Source organism: Aedes aegypti, chromosome 1, assembly GCF_002204515.2.
Source record: "Aedes aegypti strain LVP_AGWG chromosome 1, AaegL5.0 Primary Assembly, whole genome shotgun sequence".
In the NCBI taxonomy this organism is placed as follows: Eukaryota; Metazoa; Arthropoda; class Insecta; order Diptera; family Culicidae; genus Aedes; species Aedes aegypti.
In genome coordinates, this window is record NC_035107.1 from 43,345,932 (window position 1) to 43,369,011 (window position 23,080).

General features: G+C 38.0%; 1 protein-coding gene across 2 annotated transcripts in view; it reads right to left on the reverse strand.

The window, feature by feature from the left end:
• LOC5573039 (polycomb protein Pcl) overlaps positions 1-21,485 on the reverse strand; it is a 58,322-nt gene extending 36,837 nt beyond the window's left edge. The window contains exons 1-3 of one of the 2 annotated variants that reach the window (XM_021838201.1): positions 21,224-21,485; positions 3,356-4,154; positions 3,188-3,293 (exon numbers count right to left, since the gene is read on the reverse strand). In XM_021838201.1, the coding sequence (XP_021693893.1) occupies positions 3,188-3,293; positions 3,356-4,119 (870 nt within the window). In that variant the 5' untranslated portion in view covers positions 4,120-4,154; positions 21,224-21,485. Of the gene's footprint in view, positions 1-3,187; positions 3,294-3,355; positions 4,155-4,496; positions 4,654-21,223 lie in introns of those variants that run through there. The other variant, XM_021838245.1, reaches the window with a different exon arrangement.
• Positions 21,486-23,080: the final 1,595 nt, after the last annotated feature.

The window sequence follows — 23,080 nt, forward strand, 5'->3', positions numbered from 1 at the left end:
ATAAGTGCAGTATTTGCAGGTGTGAAACAATAAATTATTTTTTTTTTAATCTTTGGAGAAATTGTAATTGTAATTGCTCAATCCACACCCTGGCAGACAATTATCCGCCCATCTAGACACGGGCTGGGTGAGGACCTACCTAGCCTCCCCCGTTAACATGTCCTATACCGTTTAGCACACCGGGATCTTCCACAAGCAGGCGCCGGAATTAAAGCGGTCCCACAAGCTTCAGATACATTAAATAGATTTAGTCCCTCTGGCACTAAACCAGAAGGACTATAAGTATAACGAAGAAGAAACGAAAAGATAGTAGAGTTGGTTCGGTTATTTGATTGCTGAAACGAAAAAAAAACAGAAAAAACAGAAACAAAGTGTTAACATTAAAACGGGGTTTTATAATTGATAAATGTATCGATAGTTTCTCATCTGTTACGTTTCCTTATCGTAGCGCTGTCGATTTTTCCATCTCCAGGGTGTTCGTCTCCGCTCGAGCAATGAGGACCATGATGAAATGAGAATATAAAAATGTGAGCATTAGTGTTGATCTAGTAATAGATTAATTTAAACTGCTTTTCATGTGCTAAGTAACTTGTAAACTCCTACTCAATTATGTTTTGTTGGCCTACACGTTTTATTTAGATACAATTTTTATTTAGAAAACTATTTGGATCCGAGATTTTAGGTGCAGATTGAGCATGTTTGATAAAACAAGCATCCTGTTTTCAGTTGAAGAATGTTCAAGAAGTTGATGATTCTGTTATTTATACTGGCTACATACAAGAATTCACTATTGATGTAATATATGGATATTGAAAGTTCCAACGCGCGATTATAATACTTCAGTTTTCGTGCTGTTGTATTGGTGTAAGTAGTGGGAAACCAATCAGTTTGGTGATTCTAACGGTAACAAATAGCAAGACGAAAGGAAAGTTGATAATCTATCATCATTATGATTTCAGTCCTAATTTCATGATCCGTTTAATAAATTCCGCGTATGATTCGGCAATTTTAACAATTTATACATGTGTATTCGAATAAAACAGACTACGGGCATTTATTACCTGTTGCAAGGTTCCTAAGTGATCAGATATTTATCATTTTCTACAGCCTAATTTAATAATACCTACATTGGGTTGTAACAAAAATTTGATCTTGGGATGTTGATTTGCCTCCTAATCATAGTTTCGACAATAGTCACATGCTTACTATCCCTTATGGCAGTGTTGTTGATTCTATTGTCTATCGCTCATCAGTTTCGCGCCACCCGGCAGGGACTTGGTCCTATGTACCCAATACTCTGCTGTGTCTTAACTTCACGCAATACATTCTGTAGATGTGTGATACAGTTTGCGGAATATTATGATTTATCACTTCGTTCAGATGGAAAATTCTGTTATGGTACCATATTCACATATCAGATAACTCCCACCTGGAACGATGTAATACATCGGAGACATGTAGATTCAGATGTATGTAGACGATCTATGCCTAGTTCGGCTCTGATCGACAGGCAATCAGTGTATTCAGTTTTTCAACTAGCTTGAAGCGATGAACGTATCAAGACAAGCTCTCCACTATATCTGCTAGCAATCACCGGTCGTCGATAGACATTTCGGTTCTTTTCTGCTAAAGAAAGACCCGATTGTATGCCAAAGACTATGGCTCATGCTTTTCAATACAGCTGGAAAAACAAGAACTACACCCAGCACCAAATAGTACGTAACTATGAGGCGGACCGGAAGGTTTGATAAGCAATCCCCACCAATAAATTATTTTTTTTTAAATCTTTGGAGAAATTGCTCCATAAATGTTTCTTAGAACTGTAGGAGTAGTTGATGGATGATATGCTGGAGAAATATCTAGAGCTATTTCTAAAGGCAAAAATTTATTGTCGAATTCATTGAGAAATGCCTGGAAGAGTTCAAAATAAATTTCCTGGAACAACGTTAAGGACAATTGTTGGGAGAAACTGTGAATAAACCGAAAAAATCGGCTAACTATCTTCTTGAGGAATTCTTCCCTGGAAAAAATCCCTAAACGAATTTCTTCACAAACTCTGGAACAAACGTTTGTGGATTTTCTTGAAAGAACACTTGTTGGAATCAATCTTTGAAAGAGTAACAATTAGAGAAATCGGTGGAAGAGTTAGTTGGTAAATCTTTGGAGAAAATCCTCGGATTCCTCTTGAAAAATCACTTTAGTAATTTCAAGGGAATAGGTTGATTACCTTTTTAACGAATTTCTGGAATGATTCATTAAGGTGAAACAGCTTGGAATCAATATTGAATAATGTATTGAAACTTTGAAGGCACAAATCTCGCGAAAGAAGCGTCAGACTACAGTGCAATTTCTATTTTAGCTTTGTGCTCTAGCAGAAAGCTTAAAATAAGAAAATTAACTTTGTACGTGCATTATTTCAGCAGATTTGTGCCTTTGAAATCATGAGTAGGGGCACAAGGCGGCCATTCATGTTTGGATTCCCAGATGTGTCACCTTAAGGAAATTTACGGAGATGTCACTCGACGGAATTCCCAGAGGAATCCTTGAATCCTTGGAAAAATTCTTAACCTTCCAGTCGTCACGCGGTTTGCAACCGTCAGAACCACAGCGCTGCTGTTGTGAACGAAAAGCGAGGTTTTTTCAGCAGTGTTGTACAAAATACAACAGCGCGACGACTGAAGTGTTGATCGATTTTATTCAAAAACTTTTTAATAAATCTTAGTGGATTTTCTTGGAAGAAGGAGGTCTTTGGAAGATTTAATAAAGTAACAACTGGGGAAATCGGTTGACCAGTAAGTAGGAAAATGGAATGTTCAAGGATCTTCTGAGGCAAATTGTGGACAAATTCCTCTAAGAATCCCTATGAATTTATTTCTTCTGAAGGAATATATGCATGCATTCCTAGGAAAACTGGTTAAGGTAACTCTAGAGCAATTACTGCAGTGATCCATGGAGTAGTCCTTGAAAGTATCCCAGCAAAATCTTTTTGGAAATCACTCAAAGAATTCCTTAAGCTTTTATGAGAAAACTGAAGAGAAATTTTGAAAGATCCTGCCGAACACTAGCGCAAGAGTGTCTAAAGGTTTCTCTGGAGCCTCTAGAAATTTGCACTTAGAGACCTTCCGTAAAAAATAGAGTCTTTTTAGATATTTGCATCGAAATAGTGATAAAGCATGAGGCAACTTACATCGTACGGAAGCTGCGCCTTGTCCGTCAACGGATCCAACGATTCTGATAACACTCCGGAACACACATATCGTACGTCTTTTCGTTTTCCATTCGGAGATGCACACCTAGAAAGATATAAATATTTCTCAGTTAAAAATGCTAAACCAAAATGATGACTCCTACTCACATCCGACAGAACCAGTACCCATTGCGCTTGAAGTTCCCATCCATACACTTGACGTGATAGCCTCGGCCGCAGTTTTCGCAAACCTCAACACTGTCGTCAGTCTGCTGCTGCCGCTTACACACCACGCAAGCCGGAGCGTCGTCCGTTTCGCCACCGCCACTCAGCTTGGTCAACTCCCGGAAATCCGACCAGCACTCGGTGTTGTCGTTGAACCGCACCAGACACTGGCAGTTCCCGATGGCTATGACCGTGCCCAGATAGAACCGACCGTCCTTGTGCTCGACCAGGACGTCCTCCTGGGGTTTAAACTTGGCCCCGCCATTCTTTTCCGGTGTGACGGGAAGCTGTCCCAGCGAGGAGGTGGTCGAGTCCGGTTCAATGTCCGTACAGAGGTTCGGGACGTTCTGATCTGGGACTGTTGGAAGGCTCTTTCCGTTCGTTGTGCTGGAAAGACTACTTCCATTGGTGGGGGCGATCGGAATCGACGCTGGAAGATGACTGTTGAGGAACTCGTTCATGATGATTTGCTGTTTGGCAGCGTGAGCTTTTCCCAACGGGTGGAAAAGATTTATTGATTCATTGCTGTGGTAGGATGTGGTGCCGTTACCGGAGCAAACGGTCGATGCCTGGGGCTTCAGCGATAGGAGCGCAGTGTTGTCCATCATAGATGCCGTTGGGAGGGCGCTGAACTGCTGCGATTGGATCACCAGGGAGGACGATGGGATCGTTACCAGAGGGTGATGATGGGGCTCCAACGAGGACATACTTTTGTGCTATGTTACTACTGGACGAGGGAAATCTGCAGGAAGGAATAAAATATCTTTATTAATTAACTAATAGTATCTAACTAGTGAATCAACGTCCCAAGCAAGAATTATATTTTGAGAATATTGAGAGTATCTCTCACTTATCGCACTTCGTAACAATTATAATCTACTACCAGCCCTAGATCAACGATGGAAGTCAATTCAAATTCATCAACCATTCGTCTCTTCGATCATAATATGAAACAAATTTGCTCCCATCCATCAGACATAATTTAACAGCAATATAACAGAACGGTGGACAGAGAAAGGCACGGAGTCGGAGAGGCAATACATGGGACCCGTTGGCCGTATTCCAGGAACAAATAAAAACAAACCTCATGCGCGACCATCACCATCATCATCATCACGCCCGGAACACCAACAGACACAAAACGGCCAAGAAGAACATTGTCGCGTTCATTACTTTGCTTTCGTCGCGCCCTCAGACGATGTCATCAACATTACTTATACAGAGCGCAATCGTATGCATTTATGCTCCGGCCGCAAACGACACACAGTTCGTTTGCTCATGTGGTTTTGAAACTGAAGCGAAGCGGAGGAAAGCGAACTGCATACAATACGATGATAGTGGGAAAGAACCACACAGCGATGTATGTTTTTGATGCCACCTACCCGTTGCGCGGGGCAGTGGCAAATCTACCTACACCTTCCGTACCTTCTTCCGACAGTGCAACACTTCCACGAATATGGCGAACAGTGTTGGACAGAGGTTCTCAAAGAAGAGAAATTTTGAACTCTTTACAAAGCGTGCTCCAATTAGGCTTCATCTTTTTCTTGGCATTACTGGGACAGAGCCTGCTTCTCAGCTTAGTGTTCAATGAGAACTTCCACAGTTCTTAATTGAGAGCTTTCTTTGCCAAAGTTGTCATTTTCGCATTCGTATATCGTGCGGCAGGTACGATGATACTCTATGCCCAGGGAAGTCAAGAAAATTTCCATTACGAAAAGATCCTGGACCGACCGGTAATCGAACCCAGAAACCTTCTGCGTGGCTTTGCCATTCAGCTAAGGCAGGTCCCTAATCTCTCCATTTAGGCGCCGTTCACAAATTTACGTAACACTCAAAGGGAGGCTGGAGGTGATAGGCTCAAACGTTACCGACTCATAAAAATTATGAAAATTTTGATACAAAAAGCGTTACAAAGAGGAATAACCGCAAGGTGTACCGCAATATCTCAAAGATAAAAGGTATTTTAGTCAAATTTGACCATTTCTCGAATACTTTTTCAAATGGACGTATGTCGTTTGTACTCGTTCTCAGATAATGGAGTGTGAATATACTTCACCTAATTTCAATTCCTATTTAAAATTTTACCGTTTTAATGCAATGCCAATACATCCATATGACGTAATTTATGAATCTTTTCAATCACTTAAATAAAGTATTACAATATTTGCAAAATATATTAAGTTTTTTAATAAATTAAATTTTACCACGTTTTGGCACCACAAATAGAGATGCGCCATTTTCATAAGTCATGCTGTAAACCAGTGCGTGACTTTCGTCGAAGCGTTACGCTATGTTACCACTTTGTCGTTTACATTCGTCAAAGTGTTACGTCTTCAGCAAAATATTAACATGACTTACGACAAATCCAGGGTGTCCATTCAAAATCAGTTTTCCAATTCCCGGATTTTTCCCGAACGTCCAATAAATAAAAAAAAGGATGACAATCCTGCAGATGGTTGTCCTGCGACTTGCATAAAATGTGAACAAATAAGGAGGACTTGATCAACTTATTTATGAATTATTTTTGATTAAATGTATAGAACACTATAAGCTTGAAACGATTTGAATTTCGAAAGAGTTTGGACAAAGAGATTTAAAATATTTGTTGAAGTATCTGAAAGACCGTCCTTCTCCTAGCATTCATAGGAAGTTCACAAAGATTTTGGAATTATATAAACAAATCTCAGTGTATCTAACTTCCACAGAAGAGCAAAGTTCAATAGCCAAGCCATTTAACTTTTAAGAATGCCTTCGGAAATGCGTTAGACATGAACCAGGGCTAGTTCCTGGAGAAATTCTTGATCTAGTAGAATTCATGTTGGATTCAAGGACATACTTTTTAACAAAAACACACTTTATTGTTATCCTATGAAGCTGGCGGAACGGCTTACATGAATCAAAGATTGCATCTTCCAATTAATCTTTAAAAGATTTGGTCAAGAATCTCGTCAAAAAACGTAACAAAAAACTGTCCAAGAGTACATAAAAGATCTTGCTGTTCATTTATTCATCGAAGATTTTGCCATGGAATTCGTTGAAAATGTTTTGAAGAATTCGTTGTGAATCCCAGGGCTGGTAGCGGTCAGACAGCTGAAAAATAGTGACTAAAATTATCAAAATTACTTAATTGTGTGACTAAAATTACTTAAAAATCACAAACATTAGTTTGAACAATTGAAGTTCAGACACAAAACATAGTCTTCATAATCAAGAATATTAGCAAGACTACACATTATATACGCAACAACTTTTAATTTCCAATCATTAGAGAAAAATCTTCTGGAAATTCAAAATGCATCAACTCTGAAGAAATAAATTCTGACAAAATTCTTCCATTAAAACTGTTTACATGCCTGAGTTGTGAAAAACATTTCTGGAGCATTTTTTGTATGGGGATTTCAGGAAGAGTTCTGGAGTAATTTTACGATAATAAAGGATGAATATTGAGCAGAAAAATTCATATTTTTCAATACTTGAAGTATTCAAAACGACCGTATTATTAATGCCTCTACAAGCAGCTTCAACTTTTTAGCATAGAAAAATAGTCAAACCGCTATAACTTTTTTGTTTCTCAATATGTTTGCAAGATTAATTATTAAAATCGACACAGATTTCAAAAGCAGAAGAGTTTTTTTTAACTTGTGAAAAAATGATGCAAAAATATTGAAAAACTAAAAGGTTATCGCGATGTGAATTTCCCTTTTCGTAAAAAAAAATGAAGCTACTAGTAAAGCATCAAGCACTAATTATTAACACTTATTTCAAACCGATTTTAAAACAATTAGCCAATGCAACCATGTGTGTTTAAACAATGACTATTTTTATTCGAAAGCGAGTATTTGGAACAGGAATATTCGTTCGGAATCGTAGAGATAAAAGGTTTGATCCGCGAACGAATGCCTGGCAGATTTGTTGAAATTTCTTGTACAATTTTTGAATCTATTTTTTTAATATATTACTGATTTAGTTTCTTGGTAAATTATTATAGGAATAATTTCCTAACAAGTTTCTTACAAATATAATAATTGTTGGTTGACATTTCAGAAATGTTTCAGGCTTCTTTGTTGAGTAGACCAAAGATCCCTTTAGGCTATTCTTCCTAGATTTCTCCAGAAATCTATCTAAATAAACTCAGTTGGTCTGTCAGGAATCAGGCTGACATTTTAAAACTTTATCAGAACTTCGTTGTCAAATTCCAGATATTCTATCAGAAATGTCTGTGCACTATTTACCTCTCCAGACACTTTGATAAAAAAAAAATGTTTTCATTAGAATAGTAAAAACCAGTAAAACATCACTATTATGCTGATTGAGTTTATGAAGCGTATCTATAAATGACTATCGTTGATTTATCATTCAATCACAAAAATAGTAACTTTGGTGATCATTTTTACGACAAAAAAGGTAATTTAGTGACTTTTTGTTGCAAAGTGACTCGCTACCAGGCCTGAAGCCTACCAACCCTGCATAAATCCATACAAAATCTCGTCAGGGGCACCACATAAGAACTGTGTCATAGTCAAACTAGAACCTAAGCCAGAAAAGGCTCAATCAAGAATCAATTTCATAAATAATCCCAGAAATCCGACAAACGGAACTTTTCATGAATCTGTCCAGGATAGCAGAAGATCTCTCAAGAAATAAGCCATGTATTTTTTCGCTTAGCTTTTTATTAATAACTACGAATCTACTAGAAAACATCAAGCAGAATCATTCAAGGATCTTTTTTAGAATCCACTAAAAGCCTTATTAGCAATCTACTAATAATAATTTTAGTGATCTTTCAGAAATATCTTTCAAGAAACTGGTCAATTATCGATTCGATTCCCGTTAGGATTCCAGCAAAGATTTCATTAAAAATTTGCCATGAATTTGAATAGAAATCAAACGAAAATTTCGCCAAGAACCTTGTCATGAATCACTAAGTACCCTACTAGAAATGTTTAATAGATCTTAGTTGTTAACTATCTTTCTACCAAACCACCAAAAGATGGTAATAGTGAGAGTACGAGTGCATCTTCTGGGAAAAAATTCGCCCACAGTGCTTGAAATTAAAAAAACCGGTAGTCATACGTTCAAAATACATATTTTCCCGGGGTGTTCTTCAAATTCCCGGATGTTTCCTGTATTTTTCCCGGTCATTTGTAATTCCCGGGGTTTTCCCGGATTTTCCGGATAGATGGACACCCTCAAACAAAAGTGCAGTTTTTGTCTCGTTGTTTGTGTACAAAGTTCCATGTTTATATACAAAGTCCCATGCAGAGTATGGAAGGGATGCAAATTTGTTTCGTGCTGTTGAGTTTTGTGAAAAACATCGTTTTTCTGGCAGTGGTCAACTGCGTGACGACCGGAAGGTTAACGTTTTTTTCTACGTTGCGGTGAGGTAAGTCGCTTCAAGTTTTGTATCATGTGTCAGGTGTTTAATATAAGATTTATGTGTGCCTCAACAGTGACAGACATCGCAAGTGATGAACGCTTCCAACATCCTACTGCTTTCGGAGATTTGGCGATGGTCTCCAGCACAGTTTAGCACCAAACCAATTCCCATGAACCTGCACCCATATCGAAGGATGGCAGCATCAAGCATAATAGCACAGAACATTATAATCCTATAGGAGAAATAAGAAATTGCGCTGAAATATTCAACAATATTGCTACATCGTCTTCTTCTTCTTGGCATTACGTTCTCACAGGGACAGAACCTGCTTCTCAGCTTAGTGTTCCGTGAGCATTTTCTTACCAATGAGCTTCCTATGCCGAAGTTGCCATTTTCGCATTCGTATATCGTGTGGCAGGCACGATAATATTCTATTACCAGGTAAGTCAAGAAAATTTTCTTTACAAAAAGATCCTGGACCGACCGGGAATCACACCCAGGCACCTTCAGCATGTCTTTGCTTTGTAGCCGTGGGTTCTAATATTGTTGTAAATATAATACAATAATGTTATATTGTGCTGAGCGCTTACAGGATTGTTTGGTTTAAACTCATCATGACAAAAAAGACACCTCTATTGTTTGTTACTAAATTTTAAAAAAAAGAAGATTTGAAACCAACATTTAAAATCGAGGACAAAATAAAATGACTGAATTTCCTTTTTAATGCCAGTTTCGTCGTTTCCATTTGAACGTATGTATGATGTTGGTCAACTTGATTGATTCGTCGATTTTCTATCAAAAGGACGAATCGATAAAAGTTTTCTCAAACAGAAATAGCGATGTTTCGTCGTTTTGAAATAACAATATTAAAACTATTGGGAATCGAGTATGACTAAATTTATCAAAATAGAAGTATTGTTTAATGTCTTGCTATTGTTCGTAGTACAGAATCCCGTTTTGTGATTTTTTGACTTACGTCCATTTGAAAAAGTATTCGAGATTTCATACAATAGGCCTTTTCATGTGACAGATCCGTCTATGCATTTGTTTACATCGGTGGAGGACCGGTGCTAACACGGGCCTGTCATTTTCATAGAAGAACTGTCAAAGAGCTTCCGGATCAGCTGATTTGAAACGTCATGTGAATAGTGGTTTTCACGCCCGATGGTATGGGTGACCTAGTGTAGATGTAGTTGTGAACCTTAGAGGAAAACAATATGCACTCAGTCTCGAAAAACACCCAGAATCCGTGTATAAATTATTCAAATTGGGTAATATTTCCATATGCATTTTGATGAGTCTGGAAAGCGTGTGCAAGTTTCTTTGAGGAAAACAAAAACAAACTGTGTATGACGAGCGTATGCTAGTCTACGTGTGTTCAAATGTCACTAAGCTCTATATCTCTTCTTCTTCTTTCTTTTCCGAGCTGGTGGTTGTCAGCTCGAGTGTTTGGGCCAGTGTCTAGACTATATGCCCAGTTGCTTTTCTTCGATTATGTTTAATCGAAACGCTTTGTTGCGTGTTCACAAGTCTAATTTGCATTCTCTAACAAAATTTACTATTTCTTCATATAACACCATGTTTAAACTATATTGCATTCTCACGAGCCCATATCTTGGACATAGCAAGATCAAATGTTCCGCCGTTTCATCCACCTCACACCATTCGCATTCAGGACTGCCAACAATCTTCATCCGGGACAACCAGAACTTGGCGTAATTATGCCCCGTCATCAGCCGATTTAGTAGTCGAATATCTCTACCGCTGATTTCCTTTCCGAAATACCAGGGTTTCTCCAAAATATCCGGTTAAATCGCGTAAGTGCTTCCTCTTCTCTTTAGAGTACGCTGTGTACCAACTCGCCGTGTTTTGTCTCATTTGTATTCTCAAAATTCCAAAAACGTCCTTAACGAACAAGTTGTGGTCCAAAACTGTTGCCTTATGCTCCAGTCCCGCTCGTGCAAGCTTATCCGCCATTTCATTCCCGAAAATTCCCACATGACTGGGAATCCATTGGAACGTTGTTTTCCACTTATGTGCTGCATTTATTATCTCCGCAACAAGTGTTTTGGCCTTTTTCCTCATTATTGGGTCTTCGATCATGTAACATGCAGTCACAGACAAACAGACGTAACACTTAGAACAAATCTCGATCAAAATCGTAGTCACGAGAACACGTGCGCCCAATTCTAAAATCAGTGTGTTTGGCCGACGAGCCAACAGATGGCGGTAGTGTGTAAACGTCAAACACGAACAAAAACGATGCGAGCGCTGCGGATGGTGGATTGGCCACCTACCATATTTTTGAATCGACCGTTAAAAAGGTGGTCGATGGACAATGATGAGAGTGTGACGTCTGTTTGTCTGTGATGCAGTCATCGAATCCGTGAATACCACATAATGACTCAGCTGATTGGTTTTAATAATATCCATGGCAATTTTGATTGCTTGAAGTTCAGCAGATGTGATACTGCACTCAGGCAAATGGACTATCGATAAACATAGGAACCCTTTATGAAAATTCGCCACAAGGAATCAGGTTGAAATTCATAAATTTACCTTATGAAACCGAAATTTGCCAACAAAAATAGTTTTCGCGGCAACCTGGAATCGATCTAAGGACCTTGCGATCGATAGGCTCGTGCGTACTCCCCGCGCCTATCGACGCCTTGGTGTGGAGTGAAGCTAAAACGATACATAAAGCGTTCGTTTTGCGATAATCGTTCCATCTTTCATAAGGCAAAATGTATGTATTTCGATAGTCCAGTTCGCTGCGTGTGGTGTTCCATTTAAGTCGAAATGACTGTTTCATGTTTTTCGTTTCAACGAAAATTCCAATACCACAAGTCGTGTCTTCTTTGGACGCATCTGTGAAAATCCGTCCACGCCCTGCATACTTCCCGTTCATTACAAAAAGTGCTTTAGTTTTACTGGTGGTAAATCCTTTTTCGGGGCCCAGATAGCCGTAGCGATAAACGCGCAGCTATTCAGCAAGACCAAGCTGAGGGTCGTGGGTTCGAATCCCACCGGTCGAGGATCTTTTCGGGTTGGAAATTTTCTCGACTTCCCAGGGCATAGAATATCTTCGTACCTGCCACACGATATACACATGCAAAAATGGTCATTGGCAAAGTAAGCTCTCAGTTAATAACTGTGGAAGTGCTCATAAGAACACTAAGCGGAGAAGCAGGCTCTGTCCCAGTGGGGACGTAAAGCCGGAAAGAAAAAGAAAAAGGAAATTCTTTTTCGGCCCGATGATTCCTTCTAATGTGGAATGTTTTTCCACATCCCCTGGAGTCGTTGCAACCTGCGGCATGATTTTAGCGTATACATTCCAGTTCATACGGTAGGTCTTTTCTTGGTACGAAAATCCACCTTCGTTTTCTTCAGCTATTTCTGGTATGCTTTGCAGCTGCTCGGCCACTACATTGCGCCTTTAAAAGCATCTGGCTACGTTTTTTCCTGTGACATAATCCAGTCGATGTTCCAAGCGGTCTTGTCCTGCTATCGCCGGTGTGGTTGGTGTGGTTCGAGTGCATCCTGTAGCTCTCCTAAGACATTGGTTGTTCGTTATATCTAATTTAGTCCGATTTGTCCGTAATGCAAACACGTGACCGTACATCCATATTCGATCACGGATTAAGGCAGTGTAAATGTTCATGGCCGTTTGAGGATGACTTCCGTTTTTCATTCCACATATTACTTTCAACATGTTCAATCTGTCGTTCATTTTTACTCGGGTCTTATTAATGTGCTGTCCAAAGCTCAGGTAACGGTCAATCGTCACACCTAGGTAACGATGCCTTTTGACCGTTTCAATCGGGCTACCATCTAGGTGGACAGTCAGTGAGTTGTTGTTATTTGTAAACAATATTATCACAGACAAACAGACGTCACACTCTCATCATTGTCCATCGACCACCCTTTTAACTGTCAATTCAAAAATATGGTAGGTGGCCAATCCGCCACCGGCAGCGCTCGCATAGTTTTTCTTCGTGTTTGACGTTTACACACTACCGCCATCTGTTGGTCTGTCGACCAAACACACCGGTTTTAGTATTGGGCGTACATGTCCTCGTGACTATGATGTTGATCGAGATTTGTTCTAAGTGTTTCGTCTGTTTGTCTGTGATATTATTTTGGTTTTCTCTGAGTTGACTTTGATGTTTAGTTCCTCCGCTTTTTCATTGAACTGATCAACTGTAGTCTGTACTTTTTCGTTCAGTTGGCCGGTACTTTTCGCTTTGACAATAATTCCAAAGTCATCAGCGAATTGCACCAGTATTACTCCGTCGCCTGATATACTGTGCAGTCCAACCGTGTACAATTTGAAGAGCGTTGGCGAGAGAACATCACCTTGTGGAAGTCCGTCGCTGATGGTTCTGGAAACCGATCCCGTCCTCAACTGCATTGTCACCTTCCGGTTGCGCAAAAAAGCAGTGATCCAAATATTGATCTCATTTGGAATCAGGTAAGAACTAAGAATTTCTTCTAACTTGTCTGTTTTTATCGCGTTGAAAGCGTTTGACAAATCGATACAGACGAATGCCGTTATAAAACCTGCCTTCTTTTTATAATTGAGTAACGTCCTTTCATTCGATGTTCTGTTGAATTCTTTGCGAGCTTCCGTTTTTTTCCCGCCAAGCCTTGTCAACATCTTCGGACCAAAATTTTGGAGTCTTTTTATCCTTTCTTCTATTCCTTTTGTTAACCACTTTAGCGGTTTTAAACAGATCTGTTATATTTCGCAAATCGTCTTCATCTAGTTTGGACATTTCTTCATTAATCGCCTTATTATCGTTTCGGTACATCCGCGGTGACCACTGTCTCAACCGCTAGATGATGGCTTCCAATGCTGAAGTCTAACACTCTCCATTTCAAATCCATATACATCGCTGGTGTGCATATAGTCAAGTCGATAGCAGTCGCTTTTTGGTTCAGCTGCACTGGTATATATGTGCAGGAACCGTCGTTCAACAAAAGCAAATTATGCCCATCAATCGCGTTCATCAACATCTCACCCCTTCTATCGGTCATTTCGTTGCCCCACGATATCTCTAACAAAATAAGTGCCTCTTACGGAAAAACATTCTCCCCTGCCCGATTTTGACAGCATTTGGAAAATAGCTGGATTTTACCACCAAGGAATCTTTTTGGAACTGAGTGGCGTGTTATAGCCCGATGTTTTGAAAATAGTTGTTTATGGTTTCATTTCTTCTAAATTTAATTTCTTAGATATAATTCAAGGTGTCTACTCGTTTACAGAAATGAAATTCCCTGATATTTCCAGGTTTTTCCAGGTCTTGAAAAATAATTCCAGGTTTTAAAAAATCTCCTAAATACATAAGTGATTGACGAATAGTTAATTTCAGATGACTAAAAATATATTTTGAAAGATTTATATCGAATACCTTGTACAGTGGTCACACTATTATGGGTCACCTTGTCACGATTATTAGTCACTGTTTGCTGCATGCAATTCAAATGCAAATGACCCATAATAGTGGGTGACCCATGATAGTGTGACAACTGTACCTTTTAATTCCACCCCTAAATGCTTATTCTTTGACAGATACACGTATTTCGACTAAGACTTGCAGTCTTCTTTCGGAATTAAAAGGTACAAGGTACTCCATCTACTTTTAAGTTTCTGTATTGAGGTATTGTAACGTTAGGTTTAAGTTCAATTGCAAATAACTGTAGATAAAGATATAAATTTAAGCTCACAATAGTTCCAATATAAACCCGTATCACTGAGCACAGCGAGCCAACAAAACTTCCTATTCTTCTCTAATGTCATCTGTTCATCATTGAATTGTAAATCTATCGCTGTATTCTATTCTCACGACGGGGCAGTGTTGGCAGCAACACCCTCCTTAACCGGCAGCTTATTTTTTTTTTACTGCAAAATAAATATTCAAATCGTCATAATTTTTTTGTTTTGCAATATTTGCATTTTTTCACAAGTTCTCAAAAAAAACTCTTCTAGTGAATCTGTGTTTAGAATCGTATTCGCATATTCGCTCTTCGGAACAATACATTAATGAGAGTACGTTGTGAAAAAAATGAAGCAATATGGAGCACTGCATTAAGGTTTGAAGAATGAGTTTTCAATATGGGATAATAAGTTCCTACTTACATTACAGTACTAGCGAGTTTGGGACATTTTTCAAAATTTCTCCTTAGTAATTTCTATATAAACCTACATTGTCTTTGGGCCACCTTTAAATCACCACCTAGAAAGCTGAAAATTTCACAGAACACTATTTTTATGGTAAGCATAGTAAGGAGCATATGGGAGATTGGATTTTCAAACATTTTTAAAATTTGAACCGCCCTTATGGAGCAGCCATCTTTGAATAATGAGCTTGTAGGTTTCTAATATCACGCTGGTCAAATAAAGATCTTAAACACTTCAAAAAATATCATATCGTAATTTTCAGATATCTCCAAGAATTCTAAATTGATTTGTATGATTTTTCCAGAGTAGCTCCTTATAACCTGGATTTATGTAGTCCACACTTTTTTTTTTTGATAAATTAACCAAAAATAAAATGGGCGCCAAATACATTTCATAAGGAGAATGTCGTTCCCCCAAGGGACATCGGAATATCTTTAAAACTAGATCACCAATGACTAATATCGACACGGATTCTTAAACTAGAAGAGTTTTGGGCAAAAATATTGAAAAAAATAAAACAAAAAGTTAAAACGATTTGAAAATTTTATTTGGCCGTAAAAAATTAAGCTGCCGGTAGAGGGGTTAATCATCTAAGTCAGATATAAAACAACAATCTATTCGATATTAAGGAAAAATAACCTTTCTTTAAAAATGAAATTAAGATTTATGAACATCAGCGACGTACCCAGAAAATTTCTCTGTAGAACGTTCTATTTTTTTTCTGATATTTTGGATAGCTCAGGGCTGGTAACGACTAATCGTTTTGAAAATAAGAACTTTAGAGACCTCTTGCTTGAAAAAAAAAAAACAATTATGCACCAAAACGAGGACTTACATGAATTATGTTTACAAAAAGAAGCCTAACAGGAATCACGACATGGAAATTTGATTCCTAAGTTGAACAGTCATTTTTATAAAACTACGAGGGGTTATTCAATCTTGAAGTTTCTAGCGTACGTATTTTATGGGTTGGTCAAGGTAGGCCATAATTTTAGATTGTTGATTCAAATGTCAGAAATTTTCACGTAATTTGTTTTCCTAGTGTTATTTCTTTGAATTCAAATTCTTCAAATGTATCGTATATTAATTAGTAACTTTATTTGTACAATTTTAGGCTTCATAGAAGATTTCCCGTTGTTTAAAGAAAGAGTAAATATGGCTGAGGTAATGGCATAATCTATCTACCAATGACCTCAGATTTTATTGCTACCACGGTCAGATTATGGAGTAAAACCTTAACAGATTGAGAAATATATAGCCGAAATGACTAATGAAATCTTCATCCCAATCAAATTATTTTCTTTTCAACAAGAAAGCTGGCAGAACTTAAAAAAATCACGAAAATAAATTTGTGAAACTACGGTTTGGGTGTTTAAATTTCGCCTACCTCAAATTCTTCGTGAATTATAGTGAGTCATCACTCGTTGATAATAAGGATATGTATGACGTGCTTTTCACTATGCCAATTTGGGCACACAAGTTTTTGATTATTTTTGCTCAATTGGGGTATTTGCTTGGGTATTTGAGAAATATGTACGTTTCGATGGAGAACAAGAAATTTGCACATGGATTTTATTTCTTCTCCAGTCAAATCTAAATGGAAAAATACAATTACAGCATAGTTTTTCAAGAACCATAGTGCGTACCGGGCAATATCATATTTAGTGGAAACAGTACTCCACATAAGATTATACATTTTTTCATTCAGCGGAAATTCAACGCTGTCGGTTTGTCAATCGGTTCTGCATCACGATTGTAAGTCTTGAATCACGCATTTGCTTCTTAATTATTTCTTATAAACGACAGTATACTACATCACAGGTTCGCATTTGCATGTAATCTACCTGAAATAATAAATAATAACTAGAATAAAATAGGAAATAAGTTTTCAATCTTCGTTTTCTAAACTCTGAAAAATTTTACGTCCTAATGTCAACAAACCTGTTTTTTCCTCTGCAAGGCTTACTTTGATCCAACTATAAAAAATTATAATGTAGACCTGAGAGAGACTCGCGAAGAGGAAAAATATCAACGTCATATGCAGCCCAGATTCCCCTCTCACGAAACGTCAAATGGCTGAAAAAGTGAAAAGTATTGTGTTCAAAGTAAACTGTTATTAAAAACCTCAGTCGGCGGAGCAGTTTTTTCCAAAGTTGCTGATGAATCTAAGCAGAAGATTAATTATTTCTAATGTCTGCTACGTTTGCTGGCATGAAATTTCACTCAAACGGCTATGTATGATTCGATGTGATGCAAACTCAATCATTTTTTGCTGAGAGGTACATGTGAGGGTTTGAACAGCATGCGCATAATTGGTATAAACACAAAGTGGAATAAGAAAAAAAAAGAAAAAGAAGACCGTCTTCGCGAGTCTCGTCTCAGGTGTAGACAAGAGATGTCAGAAAGGGGTGATTCAAAATTTATAGCATGCTAGCGTAAAAAGCTGGATATCTAAAACTTTTTTGAAATTACTCGTGACATTACAAGTATTCCTACTGTTCGTTTTACTGTAAATTTCCTTCTCATATTATTCCGAAGATTTCTTCAGGTGTTTATTTTAAGATTTTTCACAAACTTTCAAGTAATTCTTAAGAATTTTTCACAGAAATTACTTCGGAGATGACATGAAGAATCCATACAAAGATCATTTCAGACATTTTCCAATGAAGCATCAAATTATCCAAAATAATATTTTATTGGACTAGGACTTCCTCCAACATTCCCAATTGGCTTGTTTAGGGGTATCCAGTTTTTTCCATATTATGATTCTACGTTAAAAATTGAGCAAGAATCCAAAGTTTTATAGTTTTCCGTGCCTTGGAAATATTTTAAAAACACGTTTGAAGTTAGTATGGAAATCGATTTTGAATTACCCCTCGGAAAATTTTAATAAGGGGCGAGCTGTCATTATGTGGATAGAAATGTCATTGAGTCTACAGATTGAAATCTTTATATATCATTTATAATGTCAAAATTGATATATTGAAGTGCAATAAAATTGAGTTGTACTTAGGAAAATGTACTCTTTCGATCAAGCTATGAAAATCTGTAACTTTTTCATCGCTAAACAACCCAATTGAAGCACCTAAAAAAATTCAAAACTCCTTCAGAAATCCCTCCATTTTTTTTTTCTGAAAATTACTCAAGGAAGTCTTTGAACATGTTTTCCTCCAGTCACTCATACATGAATGTCTCCAGACAAATGTCAAGGAAATTTTTCAGATTGTTTTGGAGAAAACTGTTAAAAATGTTCACGAGAAATTTCGAAAAAAAACATTCTAAAGAAACCTCTGTTGAAACTTGTGTAAGTTATGAGTATGCCTTCATTATTTTCTACAAGGATTTCTGAAAGAATATGTCTTTTTTTTTGTTGATAAAATTGTTCTTAAAATTTTCTTGATAAATTTCTAAGATAACTGAAAACAATTTCAAGCTCTAAATAATGTCCTACAAGACGTTTTGAAGAAATTCTTTGATGCAATTCAGACTGAATCCCTGGAAAAAAAAAACCAACTATGAATATTCGGAGCAATAACTGTAATAATTGCAGTAGTATTAACTTATGTAGAATATTGAATAAAGTTTTGAAACACCCATGGAGATTTGGAAATTTTAATTGATCTTTTTTTGTTTTGAGAAATCTTTGAACCGCAATAATATTTTGATGAAATGCTGGAGAAAGGCCGTTATAAATTTCTGGAGAAACTTAATGAGGAATCCCAGGTCAAATTTATCGAAGAATCCTTGGAAAAGTTTATAATACATTTCATCGATTCCTGAGAGCAACCGTGAATCAATTAAAAAAAGAATCCAAATGAAAATAAAGGGTTTTTTGGAAAAATGTCGAAACGATTTTTTACGAAAAACTCTTGACCAAAAAGAGTTAGTTCTGTGGATATTACTACAGTTATTTTTAGTGTTGCAATAAACGTTTGTGGAAGCGTTGGAGTGCTCTAGAGTTTTCTGAACCAAGTTCTGAAGAAATTCTTTCAAGCATCCATTGAAAAATCGCTGGTAGCATTCATGGAAGTATTTCAGAAGAATTAGGAAGAAAATTTGGAATGTTTACACCTATGTTTCATATGCACCCAACTCGAACTTTACTTGCCTTTACCAACATGGCAATCATAAGTTCTGGTCCCTTGTCTAAACAAGTTTTAAGCTGAATAAATTAAAATCGTTAAAAGGATCAAACAAGTCAACTAGCGTTTTGATAGCGATAGATAATTTTTTGATCGAAAAGATTTTGTGTTACAAAAACGATATTTTCTACCATGTTCTACCATGTACTACTGCTTCAAAATAATTTCCCTGAGTGTAGCCAAAATTCCTTGAGAATTCCAGGTTGAATAAAATTCCCTGATAATTCCAGGTTTTTCCAGGTAGTAGACACCCTGTGAGAGTAATCGTAGATGATTTTTTTTAAATAATGCTTTTGAAAATGCCTGGAATAAATAAAATAATTATAATAATAAAGCGTAGGGATTATTATAATGCTTGGAAAAATGTTAAAACGATTTTTTTTTCAAACACTGGAATAACTCATTATGGAAGAACACCTGTAGGATCTGTGAGAAATTTCCTAGAAGTAACAAGTTCCTAACAGTTGGAAAAATCGCTATAAAAGCCAGAGAAAAAAAACACATCTGGAGGAAATCCTGGAATAATTGGATTTTTTGAGAGTAATCTCATTGAAAATTACTAGAGGTAGTAGCGCTGGAGTGTTCTAGGATTTTCTGGATGAAATTTTGAAGAAATTTCTTTAAGCATCCCTTTACAAATCGCTGGTAGCATTCCTGAAAGAGTTCCTGGAAGTATTCCAGAAGGAATCTCTGCAGATATCACTAGAATTCCTGAAGAACTCCTCGGGATCTGAGAAAAATATCATTGAGAACTTGTGGAATAGTCGCGTAATAGTCTCTGAAGGCTCCTCTGGAACCTCTAGAATTTGGAATCAAGATTCACAGCAAGCATATTAAGACAAAAAAAGACCTTACACAAAAAAGGCATGTTAAGGTGATTATATAACGAAGCCATACCTCAAATTTTCAAGAGCATAAGACTTGAGAACCAAACAGCGCTCCGCGTTGAAAATTTGTCCCATTGGTAACCACCAGCAAGGAAGCAATTTGATTGGTTTTCAACCAATCAACTGTTGTCAGATTCTCTCGTCTTGTGCATTTGAAAATTCAAAGTTTGACTTCGTTTTATAATCACCTTAAAGACTAGATGACAAAATAGTTAAATGACTGCACATCGAAAGTATCGTTTTAGCAGCGCAGCCGAAAATTTTTTTTGGTTGAAAAGTTCTGGAGTCGCAAAAAGGACATATTCTACCATGCATTACTAATTCAAAATAATTTCCCTGATTGTGGCTGAAATTCCCTGATAATTCCAGGTTTTTTCCAGGTAGTAGACACCCTGTCAAGGAAAAACAGTTTTAGTATAAGTTTACATTGGATAATTAATTAATCTTTAATTTAAGCAAGATAAAACATTAACTTTCATACCGTCAAACAATTCATATACAATACAGATTTCAAACAATGCATGGAAATTTGAAGAAATATGCATATTCTTAGAGAAAAGGGGGTGTCCATTTCGCCCCTAATCCCACTAAGTCTTAATTGGTGCACAATCCAAATAAATACAAATACAAACACGATCGGGAACCCCTGGGCAGCGACTCCAGCGGGGAGAGCGGTGGAGCAAGCGTGGAAGAAGGGAACCAACCAACCAAACTCCTCACTACCGATATTCACATACAGAGCAGAGCATCGCGTAGGTACAGCGGAATTTCAATTTCGATTCGATTCTTCTGCTGCCACTACTTTCTTTCGGTTCTCTTTTGCTCGCGCATTTTGCCCCCTCTCTCCCCTCTAATGGTGGGTAAATGGGGGCTACGAATCGGTCTGAATCGCTTCCTCCCACCCCTCCGAACCAAAAGCCCAAATCCACGAACTGCTCGCTTTACGTCTAGTGCTAATTATGCAATTTAGGCTACTGCTTCTTCGAAACCATCAATTAAACTAACGCCATCGGGTCAATCTGTAGCGATTAACCCGCGAAGCGACTATTCGCGGTTCCATGGAATCGTTCCATTCCCGTTTTCCTACGATCTCCGAATCAAAACTTTGCGCGAGACGACGTCTTCTTTTTCGTTTTCCTTCCCCGTCAACACCCATCGCCAGAACACACGGATTTCCAAACAGAAACAGACCGGGAAAACACCACCAAAACCACCCGAACTCACCTTTCTACGGTCGAAATCCCATCGGGGAAGCGATGCCCACTCGAAATGCACTTTTTCCGCTGCGATTCGGCCACTAGAAAACGGAGATTTTTTCACTTTTCCGATCAGTTGAAAATTCCAGCAGAAGCAGCAGCGGTTGCCATCTTTTTCTTTGCACTTTTGAGTTTTTCTTCTCCCGCCGCGGTTCTCTTCACTCGAACGTCAAGTTTTTCGTTTCGACGTCCAGCCAGCACAACAAGCACAAGCGGATTTGAGTGACTGACGAACAGCAGAACTTGATCGGTTGGCGGGGGAGGAGCGGAAAAAATCTGCTTGTTTGACAGCACAAGGCACTCACTCACTCAAAAGTGACGTGAGTGCTCTGAGTTTAGTACAAGTTCGTCGCGGAGCGATCTGCACGGAAAAATCTGGCTACCCAAAAATAAACAACACTTTAAGTTTTTAACATTAAATTTATTGAAACCTTTGGTTTCTGTTGAAAGAACTACTAAAACAACAATATACAAATTTCATAACGCAGTATGGGGTTAGTGGGATGCTTCAGCTCATACAAAAGTCGAAAAATATTCATACATGCGTGGGTGTTAAAAATGAACAGGTTTGGCGTTATGAAATTTGTGAATACATAAACCCCAAGGCTATCCGTTCCAACCGAAGGCTACTGACTGATATCGCTACCATGCAGTGTTGCGATGGATCTTCTTCGCAAACGATAATCTTCGCATCTTAACGATTCAACATTCGCCATAATGCATTTTTCATTTTTGCGTCACGAAGAGCATCGCAAAAAGCGAACGGATGCAACGCCGAAGAAGCAAAATGAACACACCGACAAGTTGCTCGCGAAGCCCTTCCGCTCGTAAGATTCATTAATCCACGATTTTTCCTAACCCTGGCATCGTGTAGAGAGTCCACGCAGCCCAAAAGCACGCTTGAAGTACACAGCACGAACGTGACTGGGTGCTCCTGGCTATGACTTGGAGCACGACGGCTCTTGAACTAATTGCGCAACAATTTTCTGGCAATGTTTAGATACAATGGATCATTAAAATAATCAAAACAACCGCTATGGAAAGCATAGATAGCGTCACCGTAGCCTTGTGTGTTTGACAGAACAGCAATGCTGTCACAATGTTAAATCCCATATACAGTGACGCCTTTGTTTTGATGCGGTGAGCTCTGACAAAAACTACCTTCAATGATCCATTGCAACATAATATCGACGGCATGTATACGAATCGCAAAATGTTCCGATTTCAACAATTATTTTTAGTGAGATTTAAGAGTATAGCAACGCACACAAAAATTGCTTTTGTTATTATCACAGACAAACAGACGTAACACTTAGAACAAATCTCGATCCAAATCATAGTCACAAGGACATGTACGCCCAATGCTAAAATTAGTGTATTTGGCCGACGGGCCAACAGATGGCGGTAGTGTGTAAACGTCAAACGCGAACAAAAACGATGCGAGCGCTGCGGGTGGCGGATTGGCCACCTACCATATTTTTGAATCGACCGTTTAAAAGGTGGTCGATGGACAATGATGAGAGTGTGACGTCTGTTTGTCTGTGTTATTATGTTGTTGAATTAAATTTAATTTACCTAAATGTTGTTAAAAAACATGAGAAGCCCGGCAGATTACAGGTTTTCTACCATTTAATTAAACTACAGTAGGTACATGCAAATAAATTTACTTTTCCAGATTAATAAATCAATCAATAACCCGCATAACAATCCCGTCATCCATGGCGCACTTGCGTCTTGCGAGCTCGCATGAAGATGGTTGAAGTGAATATTTCCTGCTCTTCGCGAAGAGCATGCAGCGTGGATCGTACCGCTCACATTACCAAGC